The following is an 18,831-nucleotide window of genomic DNA, read 5'->3' on the forward strand; positions in this document are numbered from 1 at the left end:
GATATTTTTTCGACACCGACACCTCGGACACAACGTTATGAAAGTTGCAACTAGTAGATACAAGCAGTCAATCGGTCACTTCGTTACATTGGGCAGATCGATCGCAAAAGCTCCAGCAATCTGGGCGCGGAAGACAACTCCTCTGAAATGGGCGTGCTCTGGAGACAGCGGTATCTCTGCCAGTTCGAGGATGAGCCTCGCGGTCATTTTCTGGTTGATTTTCTCGAGCACGTTTTCCGCCGACTAGGCCATCCCCGGCTCGGCCACTGATTTCAAAAGTTCATCCAAGGTATATAGGCGTACGGAAAGGGCTTCAGCTTGATTTCTTAATGACTGGGAATCTGGTGATAGGTTGCTGAAGCTTTGTATGACGCAGGACGCGGTCTGTCCGAAATTTTTTTTTTCATCTCTTCCTGATCCGAGCGCCTCGTTCGACGTTACAGCTCCATCTTCAAAACATCCCTGATTATCCACCACGTGGTGGTGACTGCGGATAAAAATATAGCAGCTGCGCCCTGGACTATATGATAAAGAAGATGTGCACGGTCCCCAAGAATAGAAGCACATACAGCCGGATGCAACTTTGACCACAAAGGTCATCCACTGAAGCCGGATATCGAGAAAGTTAAAGAAAGCGTCCTGCGAGGAGAGATCTCCATAGCGAGTTGTTCACCAGGACCACGGGTCTCGAATCAAGCTGGAAGTCATCATGGACGAACCTCCGGCGAGATACGTCGCAGTAAATCATATATGGAGCGACGGCTAGGGTGACCCCGGCGATAACTCTTTGCTTCACTATCAAATGAACTGGGTGTATCACGCTTGTCAGTACGGTCAGGGGACAGCAACCTGGAGGGAGATACACCGTGTATCTCATCAAACTCAGCGGCGAATCTTAATCTCTCCAAGTCCGTTTGATTCCCAGACCCAAGCCTCCCGCCATTCAGCCTGAGCCACGACCATGCCACATTATTTCGAAAACCGGAACAAGCAAACAGCAGACAAACGCGCACACGAAAGGCAGAGCGTCCATGTGACTATGGTACGGACCCCATGGAAGGTGTTAAACAATCCTCTTCATGCCACACTTAGCATTGTCTTGCTCAATCTTTCACTCTCTCTTTAAAAGGAGACGCTGCGACTCAGCCCTCATGAGGCCATGCGTAAGCGAAATTAGGTAGATGATTTGAGCTTGGCAAGAGGGACAATAGGCCATGCTAGGTTCCCTTTTTTTTTTTCTCTCTCTCTATAACCCAGGTAGTACTCGGTATGCGCGGAGTATGTTCGTCTGACGGCGCGTGTGGCACGCCGTACGAGGAGAAGATCGGGGACATGGATCGATCTGACTTAGCTTGGCTGGCACTGCAGGCTTCGTTGGCTTGGCTTTCGTCATCGGGGCCCCTGATCCCGACACCGTACTTCGTATTTCCGTATCGTGGCACAGGCACGGAGTCTAATTCCCGAGCGAATTCGCTAGGTGCCGAGGCACGTCGATCTCGCTCCTGTGCTACAGCCTCGTTCAGCCTCGCCGCCCATGCCTTCTTCAACCTTCACGCGCGCTTGGACTCATGCTCGTGCCCGGCCCCCGCGGCCGTTCCCAGGGCCGGATACGCGGATATCTATGCGGAAGGACCGAGCAATTGGCAATGGGGAATATGGCTAGGGTCTCTTCGTCTTCAACAATCCCAGTTCAGTCTGATTCCACAGGATTTGAATCGATAACCACCAGTTTGGGTATATGCGTGTGTTGTTCATCTCGGTCTGTCTTGACCCTGAGCTCTCAGCTCGCGAGCCCAGCTGGCCGAGTTCGGAGGCATTGGTTGCCGTTTTACACACACATCTACGCTACATATGAAATACCTGCTCGTAGGCAACCCGCCCACCTGCCCGCCACGTCACATCACATCAACACAACCGTGTAGTCTTCTCTGATTGCATCGAGGAATACACTCTGTATGGTCGAATCTGGTTCAACATGGGCCTCGAAGACGGCAAAGGTGCCTCAGGAGAGGAAAAGCGGCGCAGGGAGCGACACAAAGGACGGCGGCGGAACGTCAACAACTGGATTTTTTGCCATCCTCTTTAGCACGCAAATATAGACGAAATATCGACAAGACAGATATCATCCAGGTTGCACCAAAACCCATATCGTCACCCCATATCCTGTCCGATATCGCAAGGACATCACTGTATCAACCAGATCTCCATAACTGACCATGTGCAAACGTCATCCCATCCCAGCGCCATCGCTCAGTGGTATATGCATAAATTCTTAAAATGAAACATGACCAAATCCAAACATCCAAAATCATTTTTAACCCGCAGCACCACGAGCTTCCCTTGTGATCATAGACAATAAATCACATGTGCAAATTAACTCCCACAATGTCAACCAGGGAGGGATATGTCATCGTAATAACCCCCCAGCATCCGAGATACTCAAATCATCGGGTCCACTCGGCCTCGCCGGTCGATCGGGGGATATATCCTCCTGCTGCGAAGGGAAGCGATTTCGATTTGACGACTTCCTCTTCTCCGACCTCATGGGCGAACGACCGGGGCTACTCGTCTGTCTCGGCGACGCCGTCGACGTGGAATGAAGCTCCTCCTCTTCGCGTATCCGTAATGGTCGAGATAGAAGACCACCGATGTCCGAAAGGAAGGCTTTCGAACCGGACCTGACTCCGTGCTGATGGGACTGCGACAGGCGACGGGAGACTTCTTGGATGGATGCTTGGCGGGAGCGAGAGATTGGTGATTCACTGGGTGGTTGGTCGACAAGGCCTCCGACGTCGAAGAAGCCCATTCTGCTCGGAGTGTCCGGTTCCGCGTACTCACTGCCACCTGCACCTTCGTGCGGTTCCTCTAGTTGGAGTTTTAGATCGCGGAGTTTAATGTCGGCCGTTGAGGTGCTGCTGAGGGTATCTAAGGAGGGCTTTCTGCGGCTGCGGGACGCTTCTGCAAAATTCCACCTTGATTTGAACGGAGCATGTCGGATTTGGTCGCTATGCTCGATGTTGATATGAGAGGCTTTTTGGGGGACTGCCACCACAGCCACCTCGGCCAAACGAGGGGTCTGTTCCATATAAGTCCCGCTGCGCAGTACTGGGGGTAGCGAGACGCCGACACCCCTGGCGAGATCTTCATCAGAGCCCCAATGGTGTTGGGTAACAGACACAGTCCGGGTTCTTGTAGGTTGTCGACCTAGGGAACTAGCGTCATCGAAGGACGCTGCTCTGAATTTAGCCTTCTTCACGCCTCGGTCACGGATGAAGCTGCCGATGACAATAGCATTGGATACTCCTGCAGCGGCCAGGATTTCCAGTGACGCCAATAGGGATCGGTACTGCTGCGACGAGCGGCGTGAGATGGTGGAAGGAACTCGATAAGCGGTTATGGCGATGAGGATGGTTGACAGAAGAAAGAGGAGGACGAGAGAGATCTTTTTTCGGACGCGCATCGAGGATTGCCAGACCAAGGGGATAGGAAAGACAATGAGGACCACGTCAGAGACGATGTCGCACACTCCCATGACAATTAGTTGCACCAACCCTTCTCGACAATGGGGGCCCGGATCCGGGACGACCTGCCAGTAGTGCGAGAAGGGTTGACATTCGGACAGGGTGCCAATAACGACGGCAATAAAAGTGACAGCCAGAAAGCCATAGATGAATCGGAGTCCGACTTCGTACGACTTGGCCCACGACTTCCCAATGAGGCGCTTGAGGAACTCGAGAACGGTGAGTTTGGCGATCCAAATAAATGCGGCGTAGAATATTCGCGCCGCCAGGACCAATCTGCTCCCAATCTCGCGGTGGTGTACCTGTAAAGATGTCAAGCCCTCGGTTTTTGTGTTGTTGGTCCCCCAGATTAGAATGACATGTACCAGACCCATGCGGATCATAAGGGGAATGATGCTGTAGAACATGATCTTATCTTCCCGAAACAGCCTCTCGGTGCGCACCCATCGTCCAAAGACACGGATCAGGATGGCTGTGAGGGCGAACAATGTGCACCACCAAGACACGATCAGGGTTGGGTTCGTAGCCACCCGCGACTGGAGGTCGGGCGGGTCATCGTGGTATATGCGACGCTCGAGGAATTCGATGACGGCCATTTCGTTGCTGTTTGGCCAAGGGGGCTGTTGGTTCGGGCTTCAGGGCAGGAGAGTTTCGAGATTCGTCATAGCTTCGAGAGCAACTGTCAAGGCGGATAATTTCTAGAACTCTGCACCACGGCCATGGGACGTCGAGTCGCGAGACACTTGACGGTCGGGCGGCGCAGGTAAGCTCAGGTGTAGGAGTTGTAGAGGTCGTCAGCCGGAGGCGCGCAGAAGAATGAACAAGGCGTCAATTGATTAAAGTTGGAGAGGGAAGAGCCGACTAGTAGCGGAGTGGTGGCAGAGGCAGAGGGTGAAGAGGTTGACGAGGGTGACGAGGGTGGAAAAAGACGATCAGGTGAACAGGCGCAAGCGCCATGACTGGGCGAGATACAAAGGTGAGAGCGAGGAGGTGTAGGTGGACTAGACCCTTGGAGGGCAGGAAGGTTATCGCGGTCGCAGGCAGTGGGAATGAGACATGAGAGGAGAGCGATGGGAGTGGAGAGTGGTGGGTGAGGCCAGACTCGGTGGCGCAACTGATAAGTCAGGATGGAGCAAATGCTGGGCAGTTGGTTGATAGCTGCTCCAAAAGGCCGAGAAGAAGCACAGCGGGAAGAAAAGAGTGGGATGGTCTGTCCGGAGTAGATGGATGGATGGTGCCAGTGGATATGAGTGGAGAGCCCAGAGAGAGAGGCGAGCGTGAGATGGGGAGAGAGACAATAGGGACTCGCCTCGATCGACTGATGTGGTGACTGAATGAGAGAGACGGGGAACTGTTTGGGGCACCAGAGAGAACTAGTTGGGTTACCCGTAGGTGCTGCCGTGGCCTAGAGCCGGTAAGGACTGTAGGTCTTGTACCTTGTAGGGGCTGTACGTAGGAGCCGTAGGCTGCACTGTGAGCTGGCACTATCAGTGGTGAATACTATCTGCCCCTCCCGCCAGTCGCTCACCAGGAGCAATAACACACTGCGCCAATCGCCAGCCAGAGACGTGGGCAGCAGCACCATGGATTGATTGATTACCTTTCATTCTCTTTTCCTTTGGCTATAGGGACGGAGTACTTCGTACATGTGGTATCCATACGCAGGGACCGGGTACAGTACCTGGGCACTCTAGCATAGTACGTACAGATAAGACTTGCGGGTGCGCATGGACTCGAACCATAAGCCAGAGGGCCCGACCCAGCCCTTATTTGCCTCCCATATCTCCTCCGTTAGGGTTTGAGCAAAGGCTGGAAGTGGGCAATGTCCCGGGCAGGCAGAACGCACAGACCCTTGATGAAATGACCGAGGAACAACGACCGTCCTTTTGCGGCAGAGACACCACCGCCCACTGCGAAAACTCAAAATAAGAACTCTCACTCTCACCCATTACCACTAATACATAACTATCCATCCCTATCTATCCTTTTATCTCTCCCAAATCCACCTCGACCTGCTCCTTACTCCTTTTTGCCGCGCCCTCTGTCCACCGTGCTCCGTCCTCGCTAAAGCACCAAACTCAGTGTCGCGTGGTTTGATCCTCGCCTGCCCGGTGTCTTCCCGAAGCACATGTCCAGATTCTATCTTCGGCATGGTCGGCCACGCTCAGACCCCCTCGCCTTGCCAGTCCCACGCTGGTGATGGACCCTTATCTCCTCCTCCACTGCGTGGTCCAAGCTCAAACCAGCCCCGGATCCGATACGGTGGAACTCTCAGGCTAATGAGCCCCCCTGTCGCTGGCTGAGCAGTTACGCCCCCTTGCTTCCCGCTGCTGTCTCAGTTCGCCAATATCTGAAACCACTTTTGATGTTGTTACACATTCTGAATCACGCTCGCCCGGAACGATTGATACATTACGACGGCTAAGTCCTCAGTACATCTAGGGAAAAGAACACAAGGGTGGATTGGTGCTTGCCTCATACATGGCGGGGCAGTGATGCTGTCCGCCCTCTGGTGCACCACTGCCTGATGCAAAAGCCAACCCACAAAACAACGATGGCGGCCCCCAAAACAATGACTGAGATCAATGCTGTCTTGCCTACGCTGACCGAGAAGACGGACACGGCAAGAGCAGCAAACACCAGCGCTACCACCGATCCCAGAGGTAGGACAAGCGCCGCAATGAGGTTCACGTATCGGAAAACTTGAAATCTGACCTTGGTCCACGAGACCTTCGAATCTGGTTGCGTCTCTAAATCCTGCTGCGTCTTCTTGGACCAGGACTTGTGCACGTACATTGCCGCGAGCAAGATACTGGCTAGACTCAAGTCCATGGTGAAAAGCAGCCAGCTGATTGCAATAAATGTCCGCGCGTGTTCGGGCGTGACCTGCGGGTTCTCGGTCTGCGCGGGAACCGCCTGAAAGATGCACTGAAAGGTGATGGACCCTCCAAAAGCTGCAAAGGCCACAACAGCTGCGAAGAGCTTTTCGTAGAATCTATCTTCCGGTGAGGCTGTGGGAGACATCAGAGAAGATGTGCTGCCGGTAGTAGCGGTTCGAGCCAATTCGGCCCTCCGAGGGGCAAAGTCCCTGGTCTTGATTTGGGGGACTTCAGGAGGGGTCTTGGATTTGTTCTGCAGCTGCAGCTCGTCCAGGATGAGCTGGAGCAGTTGGTCGGATTTCGACTCGTTTGGGTCGACGACGAAAGTCCGCGAGCTCCGGCTGCTGGCGACAATCAGCTCAAGGTTTCGCATCTCGGTGCCACTCGACATGCTCTTGTCTTCTTCGTTGTTCGCGGCGCTGAACGATAACGTCGGTTCGTCTATCTAAGAACTGTTTTGCTGAACTGATTCAAATAGGGGGATGTTGTCGTCGTCGCTACTGCTGCTGCTCCTCGCGAGTGGTTTGGCCAAAAAAAGAAGAAGAATCGTCTCCATGATCGACAGCCTCGAATATATAGATATTCTAGCTATCTGTCTCTCACCCAGTGTCATAAAGTGCTTCGACAACATGTCTCTGCAGCGCCTGGGGGCGTGCACCCATCAGGACGGAAATGGGAAGCGTGGATGGCTGATGAGGCTGTTAGCATCGGACTATGGGTACTCTGTACCAAAAAAGGCACCCCCCTCTTCACACCATCTGGTCGCTGCTGGTATAGACGCCGCGATTCGACGCAAAGGGGAAATCGATCAACGGTTGGTTGTCGAGCTCCTTCGATGCATTCTGTGTGAGCCGCATGAGGCTGTGAGCTGCACCTCTCTCTCTGTGGTGACTCTCAAATTTGTTCAAATGGCTGCAGGCATCGCTAACACCAAGGGCCCGGTGTGCATGCATGCATGCGTCGGACCCCGTGAATCACGAGCAAAAGCAGCGGTAAAGGCCGGTAATAGAAATCATGGGCTGTGGAGCCTGATGACGATCCAACCAACCCTCCCAAGAAGACGCAGTCGCTGAAACCAAACCCATCTGATTGGGCCAATGGGATACAAAACGCCAGCACGGCCCTTATGCTCGTGCAGACGGGAAGGGAAGGGCGGGTGTGCTACAAATAAACCTCGCGATCGCACCACAGCCTCCACATTCCACACCACCGAATCGTCCAACCAACCAACCAAGAGACAAAGAGTTCTGGGGTGCGGCTTCCCGTGCCCTGCCCAAGTGGTGGAAATCTCGGGGAAAGATCGATGCCGCAACATTTTATGTAGTACTGGTGCATTTCTTTGCAACGAGGCTCTGCGGGCCGGCCACCCAGCACCCAGCGCCCCACGGCGAAATAAAATGAATCCAAAACATATGAGGCTGAGACGGACGAAAGAAAGGAGGGGACAAGGCGGGAGAAGAAGAAGAGGACGACGACGACGACGACGACGAGGAACAAGTGCGCCTCCTCTCTCTCAACTCCTGCACCACAGCGCCTCTCCCTCCTCTCCTTGGCGCCAGTCTCCCGTCTTCAGGATCTCAGCAACCACTTGTGGACTGTACTCGGTACAAGTAGGTCCTAATCGTTGTCCATCCCGGCCAATGTGAAGGGAGGGGCAATCGCCATTTTCCTCAGTGCTGTATACCTCGCTGGCCAATGACGTCTTCGCAAAATTCAATGTCTCTCATATTGATGATGCGATGCCGTCCTGTACTCTGTCAATCATCTCCTGGGTCCAAGATAGTATTATACAGTGCAGAATTCCTGTCCCAGTTCAGAAGATACCGAGGAACAATAGAATCCGAAAGATGCTTGCTTCCCCTCTAAATTCGTATATGGGCACAACATTGTTCCTCCATCTCATCTCTGTCCTTCATCCACCCATTGATTCTTGAACACATCCTCATCATAGATCTCCGTCCCATCAGCCTCCACAATCTCGGTGGCGACGCCCATCTCAAAGGCGCCTTCCGGGAGAGCAAATCGCGGGTTCTCCGCGAAGCAGATGTCGAATGTTCTTTCAGAGCCCATTCTCGCCCCGCCCGGATCCAGACATATCGGTCCCCAAAGTTCCACGCCATTCACGATCCCGCCTTGATGATGGAACATGTGCTCAAAGAGATGCTGTTCCCCTTGAAAGACGGACGACGAATCGCCAAGAAGAACACACAGCAGACACCTGTATAGCCTCGACTTTTTCTGGCTAGAGGAAATGTGAGACTTGAAGAGCACGAGAGACCGCCAACGTAGGTTCCGAGTTGAGTGGACTTTATCGTCGAATCGTGCTCGTCCTCGCTCGTCTCGATCAGCTGGTGTTGCAAACGGACATTTTCGACAATGACATGCCCACTCCATGTTCTTCATGGAGACTTGGACTCCCTTCTCGTAGATTCCTTGCTGAACATAGTATGCCCCTTTGCAAAAGCCGGCCGCAGCAAGCACATCAATGGACGAAACGGTTGAAACTGGGCTGATAGGTGGAGTCATGACTTGGGATCTGCGAGGATCATCCAAGGACCTGATCGAAGGTGATGTGGGGGAGGTGACATATGAGGGAGGTCTTGAGGTCGCTTGTGGCGGTGTCGATATATTCTCTTTTTCTGCCGATGAAGTTCGATGCAAGATCTTGAAGACGTTCCAAGACGGCTTGCGTGGAACGTCCCCTGGGGCTGGAGGTGTCTCGGACCCCAGAGTCCCACTGCGCTCCTTACGTTCGGTAGGTGCAGGTCCCTCGATGACTTCCTTCATCTCATCTGGAGAGGACCGTGATATCCTCGCTGCTGGCAGCTGCGGGTTTCGTGGTGTCTGAGGCACAGGTCCGGAGGTCAGGCTAGAACGCTTCTTCCGTTCCGTAGGTGCCGAAGCCTCGGAAACTTCCTTCGTCTCCTCTGCAAAGGGTCGTGATATTTTGACTGGCAGATTCGGGTTTACCGACAGCCCATACGTAGGTTCGGAGACAGGGCTGGAGGGCTTCTGTTGACGCAAATAGAGTTCATTGAGGATTGTAACCGCGCGCAACCGGGCCTCAATGGCGGAATCAATACAAGCCTCGAAGTCGATGACACTGTCATCTTTGCTAGCGAGCATTAGGTGGTGCAGAAAGGAGGCCTGAACTTCAATAGTCAGGCTCTGGAGAGCCCGATGAGCAATATCTTGAGAGAGAAGTCAGCGCCATGTCCCCAGTTTCCAGTCCCCAGAGCGCGCTGTAACAAGTTCCAGGATAGTGCTCACCATCTCCTTGCTCGAAAGTTGGCCCGAACCGCTGTATGCCCTTTGCTGTAATCTTCTCAATCTCTTGGTGGCCTTCTTGTAGAGACTCCTCCAGCGCCACACTTGGGGGTAGAGCGCCTTTTGCCTTACGTCTCTCCTTGATATTCTCAACTATGGCGCCGGCGTCTTTGTACGCTGTGATCAGGGCTGCTACCGCCCCAATAACGGCGATGCCGATCTCGGCTCCCGACATGTTGGGCAGGACGACTGATGGTGGAGGAACGGCGAAAGGCAACTTCAATCTCTTCAACAGCAGTCGGGGTCGTGGTTATTTACCGAGGGTGGCCATTGTCTCATACCGCTGAGGGTTGGCTGGGTGGGAGAAGCAAGCCCGCACGCAGGAGGGATGTCAGAGCAAGAGATGATTGAGATACATTGTTGCTCCAGTTAGACTCTTTGTCCCGGCGAGTTGGTATCTCGGGAGGACGGGTCGATGAAAGATTTAAGAGAGGAGACGTGCATCAGAGTCGATTTTGGCCGTGGGTACCCTGGGGGCATGAGCAGTTAGTCTCAGACGAGCGCATCTTCTAGGACAAGCAAGACAAGGCACCCTTCATCCAGGCTACAAGCACCGGTGACAAGTGCTCCGTATTCCCTAGAGCTCACCACATCCCATCACGCCCATGGCCGACAAGCATCCGCGGGAGAGGCAGCCAATGGCGATGGCGGGTGGCAGCATGCTACTGTAGCCACGAGTCCGTTCGTGACGGGGCGCAGTTAGGAGCTTCGCCCTACTCGGTACTCCAAGGGGGGGATGGAACTTGACGCATGAGTCAAGGTTTGGGCGAGGAGCTGTCAAGGTCTGAGAGACTCTTCCGATCTGGTGGCACAGGTTGACATCAGAAGGAGTGCAACAATACGGCCATTGCCGGTCCTTTCTTGGAAGACGTGGAAGTGGATGTGGGTGATCAAAGCGTGCAGGCAGATGGCGGCGTGTTGCCGCGTGCAAAGCGTGGCATGACGAACACGACAAACTCCAAAGTCGACCTTGCGCCTCCAGCTCCAACTCGCCTTGCTCGACTTGCTCGACCCACCCACCTGGGCAGTCAATGCTCAGCCTCGCTGGCAAACCACAAGCTCCACGAGTTCCCCCTTTGATGCCGTTTCTCCTTAGCCCCCAATGCGTTGCAATCAATGCCTCCCTGCCATGGGCGTCCCAAAAAAAAAAAAAAAAAAAAAAAAAAAACGAGGCATTTATGTGCTCGTCAGGGAATTGCCGAACCTGTCCCAATCCTTTACCAAGAACTTGGACCAAGAAAATCGTTCGCATCAGGGTCATCTACTCCTTCTAGAAGCACTCATGATATCAGCCAGTCCATCAGCCAGTCATGCTGTGCACCGCAAGGCGCACCAATTCATGCACCTGCTGGTCTAGCTCCAAATATCCTCACCACTCTCTCTCCTCCCCCTGCATTCAGATTTTCTTCTTCCACCCAGCCAGGCACCGGTCCTCCGCTGTCTTTACTTGCAGTCACGCTCCACACTTCAGGGAATCCTGCCTTCATAGGTCCCCCAGCCTTTTGACTTCCTGGTATTGCGAAGCGAGGGTTCGTGTGCAGAGCAAAGCCCCTGAGTAGACCTTGCTGGATCAGACTAAGGACAACAGATTCTACTTCATTCATGGCTGGCGACTCCTCTCCTTCGCTGGTGTATGGTACATACTGGCCGATGTATTCGTCAATGTACAGTCCCGTTTCTGGGTCAAACCCCGTCTCGTTGATCGCTGCATCCATATCTGCAAACTCAGGGTCGACGTATTTCTCATCCGACGATGAAGAGTGTGGGCTAAGTCCATTCGCCATGAGTATTGCTCTCTGCCTGCTCAGCGCCCATACAGCTGCGTGATGGACATAGTTCAACCTGAGGAACGGTATTTTCTTCTCCTCACCCATGTACCCAACAAGCAGGAAAGCCTTGCGGATGAGACTCCTCCATACAAGGATTTCACACCGGTTACGGAGCTGGAAAAGGATGGACCGCTTGAGGAACCACTGCCCAGACTCGCTATCCAGATCTAGGTACCGGTGGAACAATCCAAGATCACCAGTTTGTATGATCTTGCAGAGAGGAGTGAATCTGGATCCAATGTCGCTGGCCTCTGCACGCGAGATGAGTGTTGAAGAGGGGAACCGACCGAGGCATATGTTTGCTGCTATTAGGTAGATCAATATCAATCTGCGATGCTTAATAGCTTGGCGATGGCATTGTTCGTATGCCATTTGGAGCACCCTCTGTGCGCGTCGGAAATGGTTATTGGCGAAATGGAATCGGCCGAGATAGTACAAGTACGTGACCCGCTGCGCTGCCGGGTAGTAGGATAATGGCGGGGATTGGACGTCGATACTTGCAAGCATTTGCTGAGCATTACGCAGGCGGCGACACTGTAGAAGCAGCTTCAGGCACGAATTTGCTGTCAGGTAGATTCCAACACGCTTATCATCTGGTGAAGGCCGAGATGTCCGCGGAACCCCAGGGCTGCCAGCCAAGCACTTGATAAACGCCTCTCTTAGCACATTGGCGGCGTCTTCCACGAAGCTCACTTTGCCCGGAGCACCTTCGGCGTCTTGCGTGGTAGCCAGGCTGGGATTCCGAATCAAGGATGGATTTCGATCCAGATTGGTGGCTATGGCTGCAAGGGTGCGGGAAAAGGAGAGTACAATCGGTATCATTATGATCCCGTACTTGGTGTCTCCCAAAGCCGTCACACACTGGCTGTCGACGCAGTCAGTACCGAGTCGACGGAGAGGAGTCATGGCCCATTCACCTTGTCAATTGCCGAATCTTGGTGGCTTTGGCTTGATTATCGGCAGACGTGAAGTCTCGAAGGTAGCGAAAATACTGGATAATGCATTCGCAGAACGAAGTGCTGAATGTCCCGAATTCGTCCTGCGACACGGTCTGCTTGCATCTGGCCACGAGCTCTCCGTCCCTTTGCGGAGGATGGTCTCGATTGAGCTCTTGGTTGAGGTCGGAATATGGCTTTTGACGCTCCGGACCCAAGCTGTCGAAGTCCAGTTGAATGAGGTCCGTAATGCGTTGTCCATTCTTGGTTCTGATGCTATCGACGATTTCCGTCAGGAACGAATTCAGTAGCGAGACATGGGCCTGGAAGCCAGCCATCTTCTTTGACAGTCGCCGGCGAGGCTCTGTTGCGCGGAAAGGAATGAGGGTAGACGCAGCGAACCATCAAAGGATCCCTTCTGCTTTTGGTGGTGTGTTTCTTGACAGCAGGCTGTCGATCTTGGTCAAAATAAATCACAGCAAAACGGATTGCTTCTACGGGTGAGGAAAATGGTCGCCGACGACTGTTCGCTTTCGAGAAATTACCCTATTAAATAAAGACAGGGACAAAGTACTTTTATTCCCCAGCTGCCAAGGTTTTGCCTCCGTCGTAGCCGACCAGCCTTGTTTTTTCTTCATTCCATGGACTCAGTCACCACCAGTCCAAACTTATCATGACCGTAGATCTACACTAGCCTTATTCTATAAGCAATCCCTCCAGGATGCTGGAACATTATTCCGATGCCGTCTTCCTGAATATTCGATTCTGACGGTCATTTCGGTTGCACAAAACCCCATCTGTCTTCCAGGATTTCAATGGAAGCTGGTCTTCGAAATCCTTCGTAGCCTGATATGAGCTAGTCCTATAGCTGGGCGCAGATGAGGGCCTTCCTTTCCCTGGATCGGTACTTTCAAGAATGATATCAGTGCAATCGATGGTCGATCAGCAGCGCCTTTCTTCCGAGTCGAGTTGGGAGCAGCCACAGCAATCCAACGAGGCTGGGTGATTCCGTGGCTCTTTTAGACCTGGTTGTGCGACTGCTCTCCGTGAACATCACAAGGGCGATGATCCTATTGACCATCTTGGAAGCTCATTTCTCGGTTCCAAGCACCATCTTTTCTCGCTCGCTGTGTCGGGGCATACTGCCTTTCTTACTATGTTTGCGCACATTCTCCTCTTTCCTCTTGATCGATTTCAGCTCTTCTCCTTTGATCTCAGCTGCTTTCTTCACAGTTTTGGGAAGGTGACGATGGCGTTTGATGCGCCGAATTTCCGGCATGTGAGCATATCTCCGGATCAAAGCCTGGTCGTACTCAAGCTTTTGTCGTTGTCGTGCCGATTTTATGCCCTGTCGATTCGATGCATTAACTCGCCATAATCTCACATTGCCATCGTCTGAGCCAGACAAAACGTAGTTGTTGTCTGGCGTAAAGCGACAGCTGAACACTCTCTGCATTCGCTTTGTGTGGTATACATCCCTTGAATGCCCTCGATCCCTATTCCACAGTCGGACAGTCCGATCGTACGAAGCACTCACCAACTCCTCGCCGGTGGGGCTAAACTCGACATCCATGACTGCAGCCACATGATCCTTCAACACGTTTAGCGCCCTGTCCAATTTTCGCATGTCAAATATATAGATGTTGTGGTCCTCGTTTGCTGCAGCGAAATTGAAGGCTTCCATTGGATTCCAGGAGATGGCATTTGACACTAGCCTCAGAACCACTTTGGTCAGAGGCGAAGAGGTACGGAGGTCATAGAGAACAATGGCTCTGTCCAGGGCCGCTGATGCCAAGATAGATGTCTCGGTCTGGTTGAAAGAGACGGCAGTAATTGTGTCCGTCGAGGTCGGCCAGCGTAAGACTTGAGAAGGCGCAGAGGAGGGTCTGGATAGGTCATAAATTGATATTGCACTGGATGACGCGGCAAATGAAGGATGATGTCGATGATGTGAGATATCAGTGAACGCTCCTTGCCCAATGTAAGTAGCCAGAGGGACTCCGTTCTGCTCTCCGTTGTATGGATCCCAGACTTTGACAGTCTTGTCGGTGGCGCAAGACAGTAGCTTCCTTTCCGGAGTCCAACACAAACCTCTGACCACGTTTTCATGGGCTCTTACACTCCAGAACTCGTCGCGGGTCGTCAAGTCCCATACTTTGACCACACCATCACCACTTCCGCTGGCGAATCTCTCCAACGACCCCGGATCTTTTGCCATGGAATAGACCCCGTCAACATGGCCTTGACCTAACTGTCCGATGAACGGCGCGGCGAACATACGTTCCATTTTAACGGCATTGAGGGCTCTTGTATATTCTCTAGCTCGTTCGAAGGGATGATGGGCTGGGTCGAGATTTCGAGGTTGTCGCACAGCACCCTCGCCCGGAGGCGCAGGCGGCCTCGTTAGAGACTTGATTTTCTAGGCTACTATTAGCTGCGCACACAAATGAAAAGGGTGGAAGGCGCTTACCATGTTGACGGCAGCATGTGGCTAGTAGTCCGTAGACAGTAAACAGACCAGTCCGCTGCGTAGAGACCGAAAAGTCGATGTCCAGGTAGTGGTCGAGCGCAGGAACTTTTTTTGTGGGGAAGACCGAAAAAGCGCTGGACCCCTGCGCCGCGGTGGTTGAGAGACAAGGCTGGCCACTCGTTGGCTATAACGAGGAACCCGGCCCACCGCCTCGCCGCGTCTTTTCCGTGCCTTGCGTCGCTCTGTCGCAGCCTTCCCATCCTCAAAAGTCGCAGACACCGTAGTGTCCATCCACCCTTTTTGCACAGCTACCATCGACCTTTACTCTCTGCTATCCTCTCCTCCACCCTTCCTTCCTCACGTTCTTTCCATCATATGGCGCCTCCACCTTCAAAGGCGGCCAAGGTCGACGAAGCCCAAAAGTTGGCTAAATCTGATCCAGCGAAGGCAGAGAGTGTCTACAAGGAAGTGCTCGCCCAATCTCCGGGTTCGGACCAGGCTGCTTTACAAGTCTATGAAAATGCCCTGGTAGGCCTTGGGGAGCTGTACAGAGACAGCAAGCGGTCAGAAGATCTGTCAGAGCTGGTCAAGACGAGCAGGTCGACTCTCTCTTCGTTCGCCAAAGCGAAAACAGCGAAGCTTGGTGCGTTAACAGAAAGTCGATTTGATAGGTGCTGCTAACGCCAGTGTCTAGTCCGGCAATTACTTGATTTCTTCTCGGACATTCCCAACACCATCGAGATCCAAATCACCACCACCAAATCATGCATCGATTGGGCCAATTCCGAAAAGCGATCCTTCCTTCGTCAGAACCTCGAGACTAGACTGGTTGGGCTCTACATGCAGAAGCAATCATACTATGATGCACTCACACTGATTAACGGTCTGTTGCGGGAGCTAAAGCGACTGGACGACAAGCTAGTGCTTGTGGAGGTGCAGTTGCTCGAATCTCGGGTTTACCATGCTCTCACCAACCAAGCCAAAGCACGGGCTGCCTTGACTTCAGCACGGACCTCTGCCGCCTCGGTCTATACTCCTCCTCTCCTGCAGGCTGGGTTGGACATGCAAAGCGGTATGCTGCACGCCGAAGACAAAGACTTCAACACAGCATATTCCTACTTCATCGAGGCGCTGGAAGGTTACCATGCTCAAGACGACACTGTCCGAGCAACGTCGGCATTACAATATATGCTCCTGTGCAAAATCATGTTAAATCTGGTCGATGATGTCAATAATCTCTTGTCATCAAAGCAAGCGCAAAAATACGCTGGTACAAGTCTGGAGGCGATGAAAGCCGTGGCAAGAGCACATTCGAATCGATCGCTAGAGGAGTACGAGCAAGCCTTATCCAACTATCGTTACGAGCTGGGCAGTGATGTCTTCATCCGCAATCACTTGCGGCGACTATACGATGCCATGCTGGAACAGAATCTGATCAAGGTCATTGAACCTTTCAGCCGGGTTGAGATTGAGCACATCGCGAAAATGGTGGGGCTCGACACTCAGCAAGTGGAGAGGAAACTGTCTCAGATGATTCTTGACAAAGTCATTATTGGGGTTTTGGATCAAGGAGAAGGTTGCCTGATTGTCTACGACGAAGTTGAGCGGGATACTGGTTATGATGCGGCTTTAGAGACGATCGAGAAGCTCAGCAATGTGGTTGATGTGCTGTACACAAACCAAGCTGCATTGCTGGAATAGGAGCAGATGGCTGTTCTAGGATTGTGGTGAGGCTCATTCGTGCCCACAACAACGTGTGTCAGGCCACCTGCTTGGTCAGCATCTGTCCACTGTGGGCGTTGGACAGAGCGCATTTCGATGAACCGGGCGAAAAGCATCGATTGGAGCTGAGCAAAGCCAAGATGCCTGGGTTCCTGCATCAAAAGAACGATGAACGAGGCATTACAGTGCAAAATATCCTTTCCATACTTTACAGGGAATGTGCTGTTCAGGAGGCCAAGCTGCTCGTCGGAACGAATCGAACCGTCGAGGCGGGTTGAAGCCTTCGGAGCAGATCAAAGACATCCAATGACCTGGGGTTTGTGGTCAGACACGTAAAGAAGCTGGACAAGCAGGAGCAAGCACACAGGCAAGATGAGACTTTGGCGATTAGTTTTGAATGCGGAAGTCTAGATTTCTTAGCAGCAATAGCGGCCACCGAAGGCGATAAAGGCGGCTTTGTCATTTGACTTTGACTGGTTCTCGAGGCTTGTTTGGCCTGTTTGACTCCCCGCCACGCGGAAACGCAGCAGGCGTCAAAGCCTCAGTCACTCCCTTCTGGTACCAATTGATCTCCGCGTCAGGCTACAAGACGGATTTGTCCTGCGGATTTTGGGCTCTCAAGAAACTTAGTCGTTGTGGAACATTGCGCTCGCGACAATTCCCCCAGATTGTCTGCTTCTGGTCCTTCCTCCTCCTTGGACTCGTATAACAGAGAACCTACCCGGTCCAAATCGCATTCCTCCTGCGCAAGGCCCCTGCCCCGCGATCGCAATCGTAGCCGATTACGGTCCCCTCTCAGCTCGTCGGAAGCCGACCTCGCGCGTCGCAGTTTGAACATTCTGCTCCCAGTTTCCGAGACTAGTGATTGAATACTCGGGCCGCTGGGCCTCAGGTGGGCTATCAAGATGGGTCAGAAGTGAGCGCAGTGATTTGGCTCGACACCGGAGTGCAGTCGGCGAGGGTCCTTGGGGCTGACTTCGTCTCCAGACAATCAAAACTGTCGCCGCAGCAACTGGAAGAGCTGCAGAAGTCGACGCATTTTGACAAGAAGGAATTACAACAATGGTACAAGGGTATGTGATGTCTAATCTGAGCCGATCAGCCAGGCGAGGATCTACCCCTGCCCTGATGGCGGCTGAACATGTCTCAACATCTCGCAGGATTCTTGAAAGACTGCCCCACGGGCATGTTGACCAAGGAAGAGTTTCAGAAGATCTACCGACAATTTTTTCCCTTCGGCGACCCGAACTCCTTTGCCGACTACGTCTTCAAAGTATTTGACTCGGATAAAAGCGGGACGATTGACTTCAAGGAGTTCATATGTGCCTTGAGTGTGACTAGTCGAGGCAAGATGGAAGATAAACTAGACTGGGCATTCCAACTTTATGATATCGACGGGGACGGGAAGATCAGCTACGACGAGATGTTGGCAATCGTGGAAGCCATCTACAAAATGGTAAGACGGTTTCTCCCTTCCTCTCTCATCACGCTAACCAATTTGCTCAGGTGGGTTCTATGGTTAAATTGCCCGAAGATGAAGATACGCCAGAGAAAAGAGTAAGAAAGATCTTCAGAATGATGGACAAGGACGAGAATGGGAGTCTCGACATGGCTGAGTTCAAGGAAGGAAGTAAACGGGATGAGACCATTGTGTCGGCTCTCTCACTGTATGACGGCCTGGTATGAATGAACTGAAGCAATCACCGACTCTGAACATTTCATTTTCCTCTTTGGCATTATGGGAAGGGAAAACATACGACGCTGGCGCCTTTGGTATTCTTGTCAGACTCTTGGATCAGAAGCCGGTGGCTTTATCTGTCCTTGGAGCAAGGGCGAAGGAGGTGCTTTTGGAACACAAGTTGAAGCCCCAAGGCTACACGAAGAGTACGCGCGATGAGTGGGATCACCTCGAAAACTTTGCAAGAGGGATGGAGCGTCGGATATCAATGACTCTGAGTTTTTAAAAATGAATTGACATATTATTACCTGTGTTTAAATGCTCGAGGCTGGCAATCGGTGGCTTGCGTTGGCCAGGTTCTCTCGGTACCGCGACTCCGAAAGTCCGTGGACTTTTTGGTACGCATGCGCCGAGGAGTTGGCTGGGGACAAGAAGACACCTCTGACCAACATTGGGTACGACACGACTGT

At 52.7% G+C, this 18,831-nt stretch overlaps 7 protein-coding genes across 7 annotated transcripts; 2 read left to right on the forward strand and 5 right to left on the reverse strand.

Moving 5' to 3' along the window:
- Positions 1 to 2,407: 2,407 nt before the first annotated feature.
- Positions 2,408 to 4,117, reverse strand: Z519_05156 (uncharacterized protein; the record flags this gene model as incomplete). The annotated part of the gene is made up of 1 exon (XM_016762897.1): positions 2,408 to 4,117. The coding sequence occupies one exon, from the start codon at positions 4,115 to 4,117 to the stop codon at positions 2,408 to 2,410; it is 1,710 nt and encodes a 569-aa protein (XP_016620510.1).
- Positions 4,118 to 5,996: 1,879 nt separating this feature from the next.
- Z519_05157 (uncharacterized protein) lies at positions 5,997 to 6,791 on the reverse strand (the record flags this gene model as incomplete). Its single annotated transcript, XM_016762898.1, has 1 exon — positions 5,997 to 6,791. The coding sequence occupies one exon, from the start codon at positions 6,789 to 6,791 to the stop codon at positions 5,997 to 5,999; it is 795 nt and encodes a 264-aa protein (XP_016620511.1).
- A 1,508-nt stretch (positions 6,792 to 8,299) lies between these two features.
- On the reverse strand, positions 8,300 to 9,902 carry Z519_05158 (uncharacterized protein; the record flags this gene model as incomplete). The annotated part of the gene is made up of 2 exons (XM_016762899.1): positions 8,300 to 9,591; positions 9,671 to 9,902. The coding sequence occupies 2 exons, from the start codon at positions 9,900 to 9,902 to the stop codon at positions 8,300 to 8,302; spliced, it is 1,524 nt and encodes a 507-aa protein (XP_016620512.1).
- Positions 9,903 to 11,064: 1,162 nt separating this feature from the next.
- On the reverse strand, positions 11,065 to 12,829 carry Z519_05159 (uncharacterized protein; the record flags this gene model as incomplete). The annotated part of the gene is made up of 2 exons (XM_016762900.1): positions 11,065 to 12,421; positions 12,474 to 12,829. 2 exons carry the CDS (start codon positions 12,827 to 12,829, stop codon positions 11,065 to 11,067), a joined length of 1,713 nt encoding a protein of 570 aa, XP_016620513.1.
- Positions 12,830 to 13,581: 752 nt separating this feature from the next.
- Positions 13,582 to 14,964, reverse strand: Z519_05160 (uncharacterized protein; the record flags this gene model as incomplete). Its single annotated transcript, XM_016762901.1, has 2 exons — positions 13,582 to 14,910; positions 14,962 to 14,964. 2 exons carry the CDS (start codon positions 14,962 to 14,964, stop codon positions 13,582 to 13,584), a joined length of 1,332 nt encoding a protein of 443 aa, XP_016620514.1.
- Positions 14,965 to 15,336: 372 nt separating this feature from the next.
- On the forward strand, positions 15,337 to 16,662 carry Z519_05161 (uncharacterized protein; the record flags this gene model as incomplete). Its single annotated transcript, XM_016762902.1, has 2 exons — positions 15,337 to 15,604; positions 15,656 to 16,662. The coding sequence occupies 2 exons, from the start codon at positions 15,337 to 15,339 to the stop codon at positions 16,660 to 16,662; spliced, it is 1,275 nt and encodes a 424-aa protein (XP_016620515.1).
- Positions 16,663 to 17,588: 926 nt separating this feature from the next.
- On the forward strand, positions 17,589 to 18,369 carry Z519_05162 (calcium-binding protein NCS-1; the record flags this gene model as incomplete). The annotated part of the gene is made up of 4 exons (XM_016762903.1): positions 17,589 to 17,599; positions 17,671 to 17,756; positions 17,844 to 18,139; positions 18,190 to 18,369. The coding sequence occupies 4 exons, from the start codon at positions 17,589 to 17,591 to the stop codon at positions 18,367 to 18,369; spliced, it is 573 nt and encodes a 190-aa protein (XP_016620516.1).
- Between the last annotated feature and the right edge of the window lie 462 nt (positions 18,370 to 18,831).

The sequence above is a fragment of the Cladophialophora bantiana genome (assembly GCF_000835475.1).
Source record: "Cladophialophora bantiana CBS 173.52 unplaced genomic scaffold supercont1.7, whole genome shotgun sequence".
Classification (NCBI taxonomy): Eukaryota; Fungi; Ascomycota; class Eurotiomycetes; order Chaetothyriales; family Herpotrichiellaceae; genus Cladophialophora; species Cladophialophora bantiana.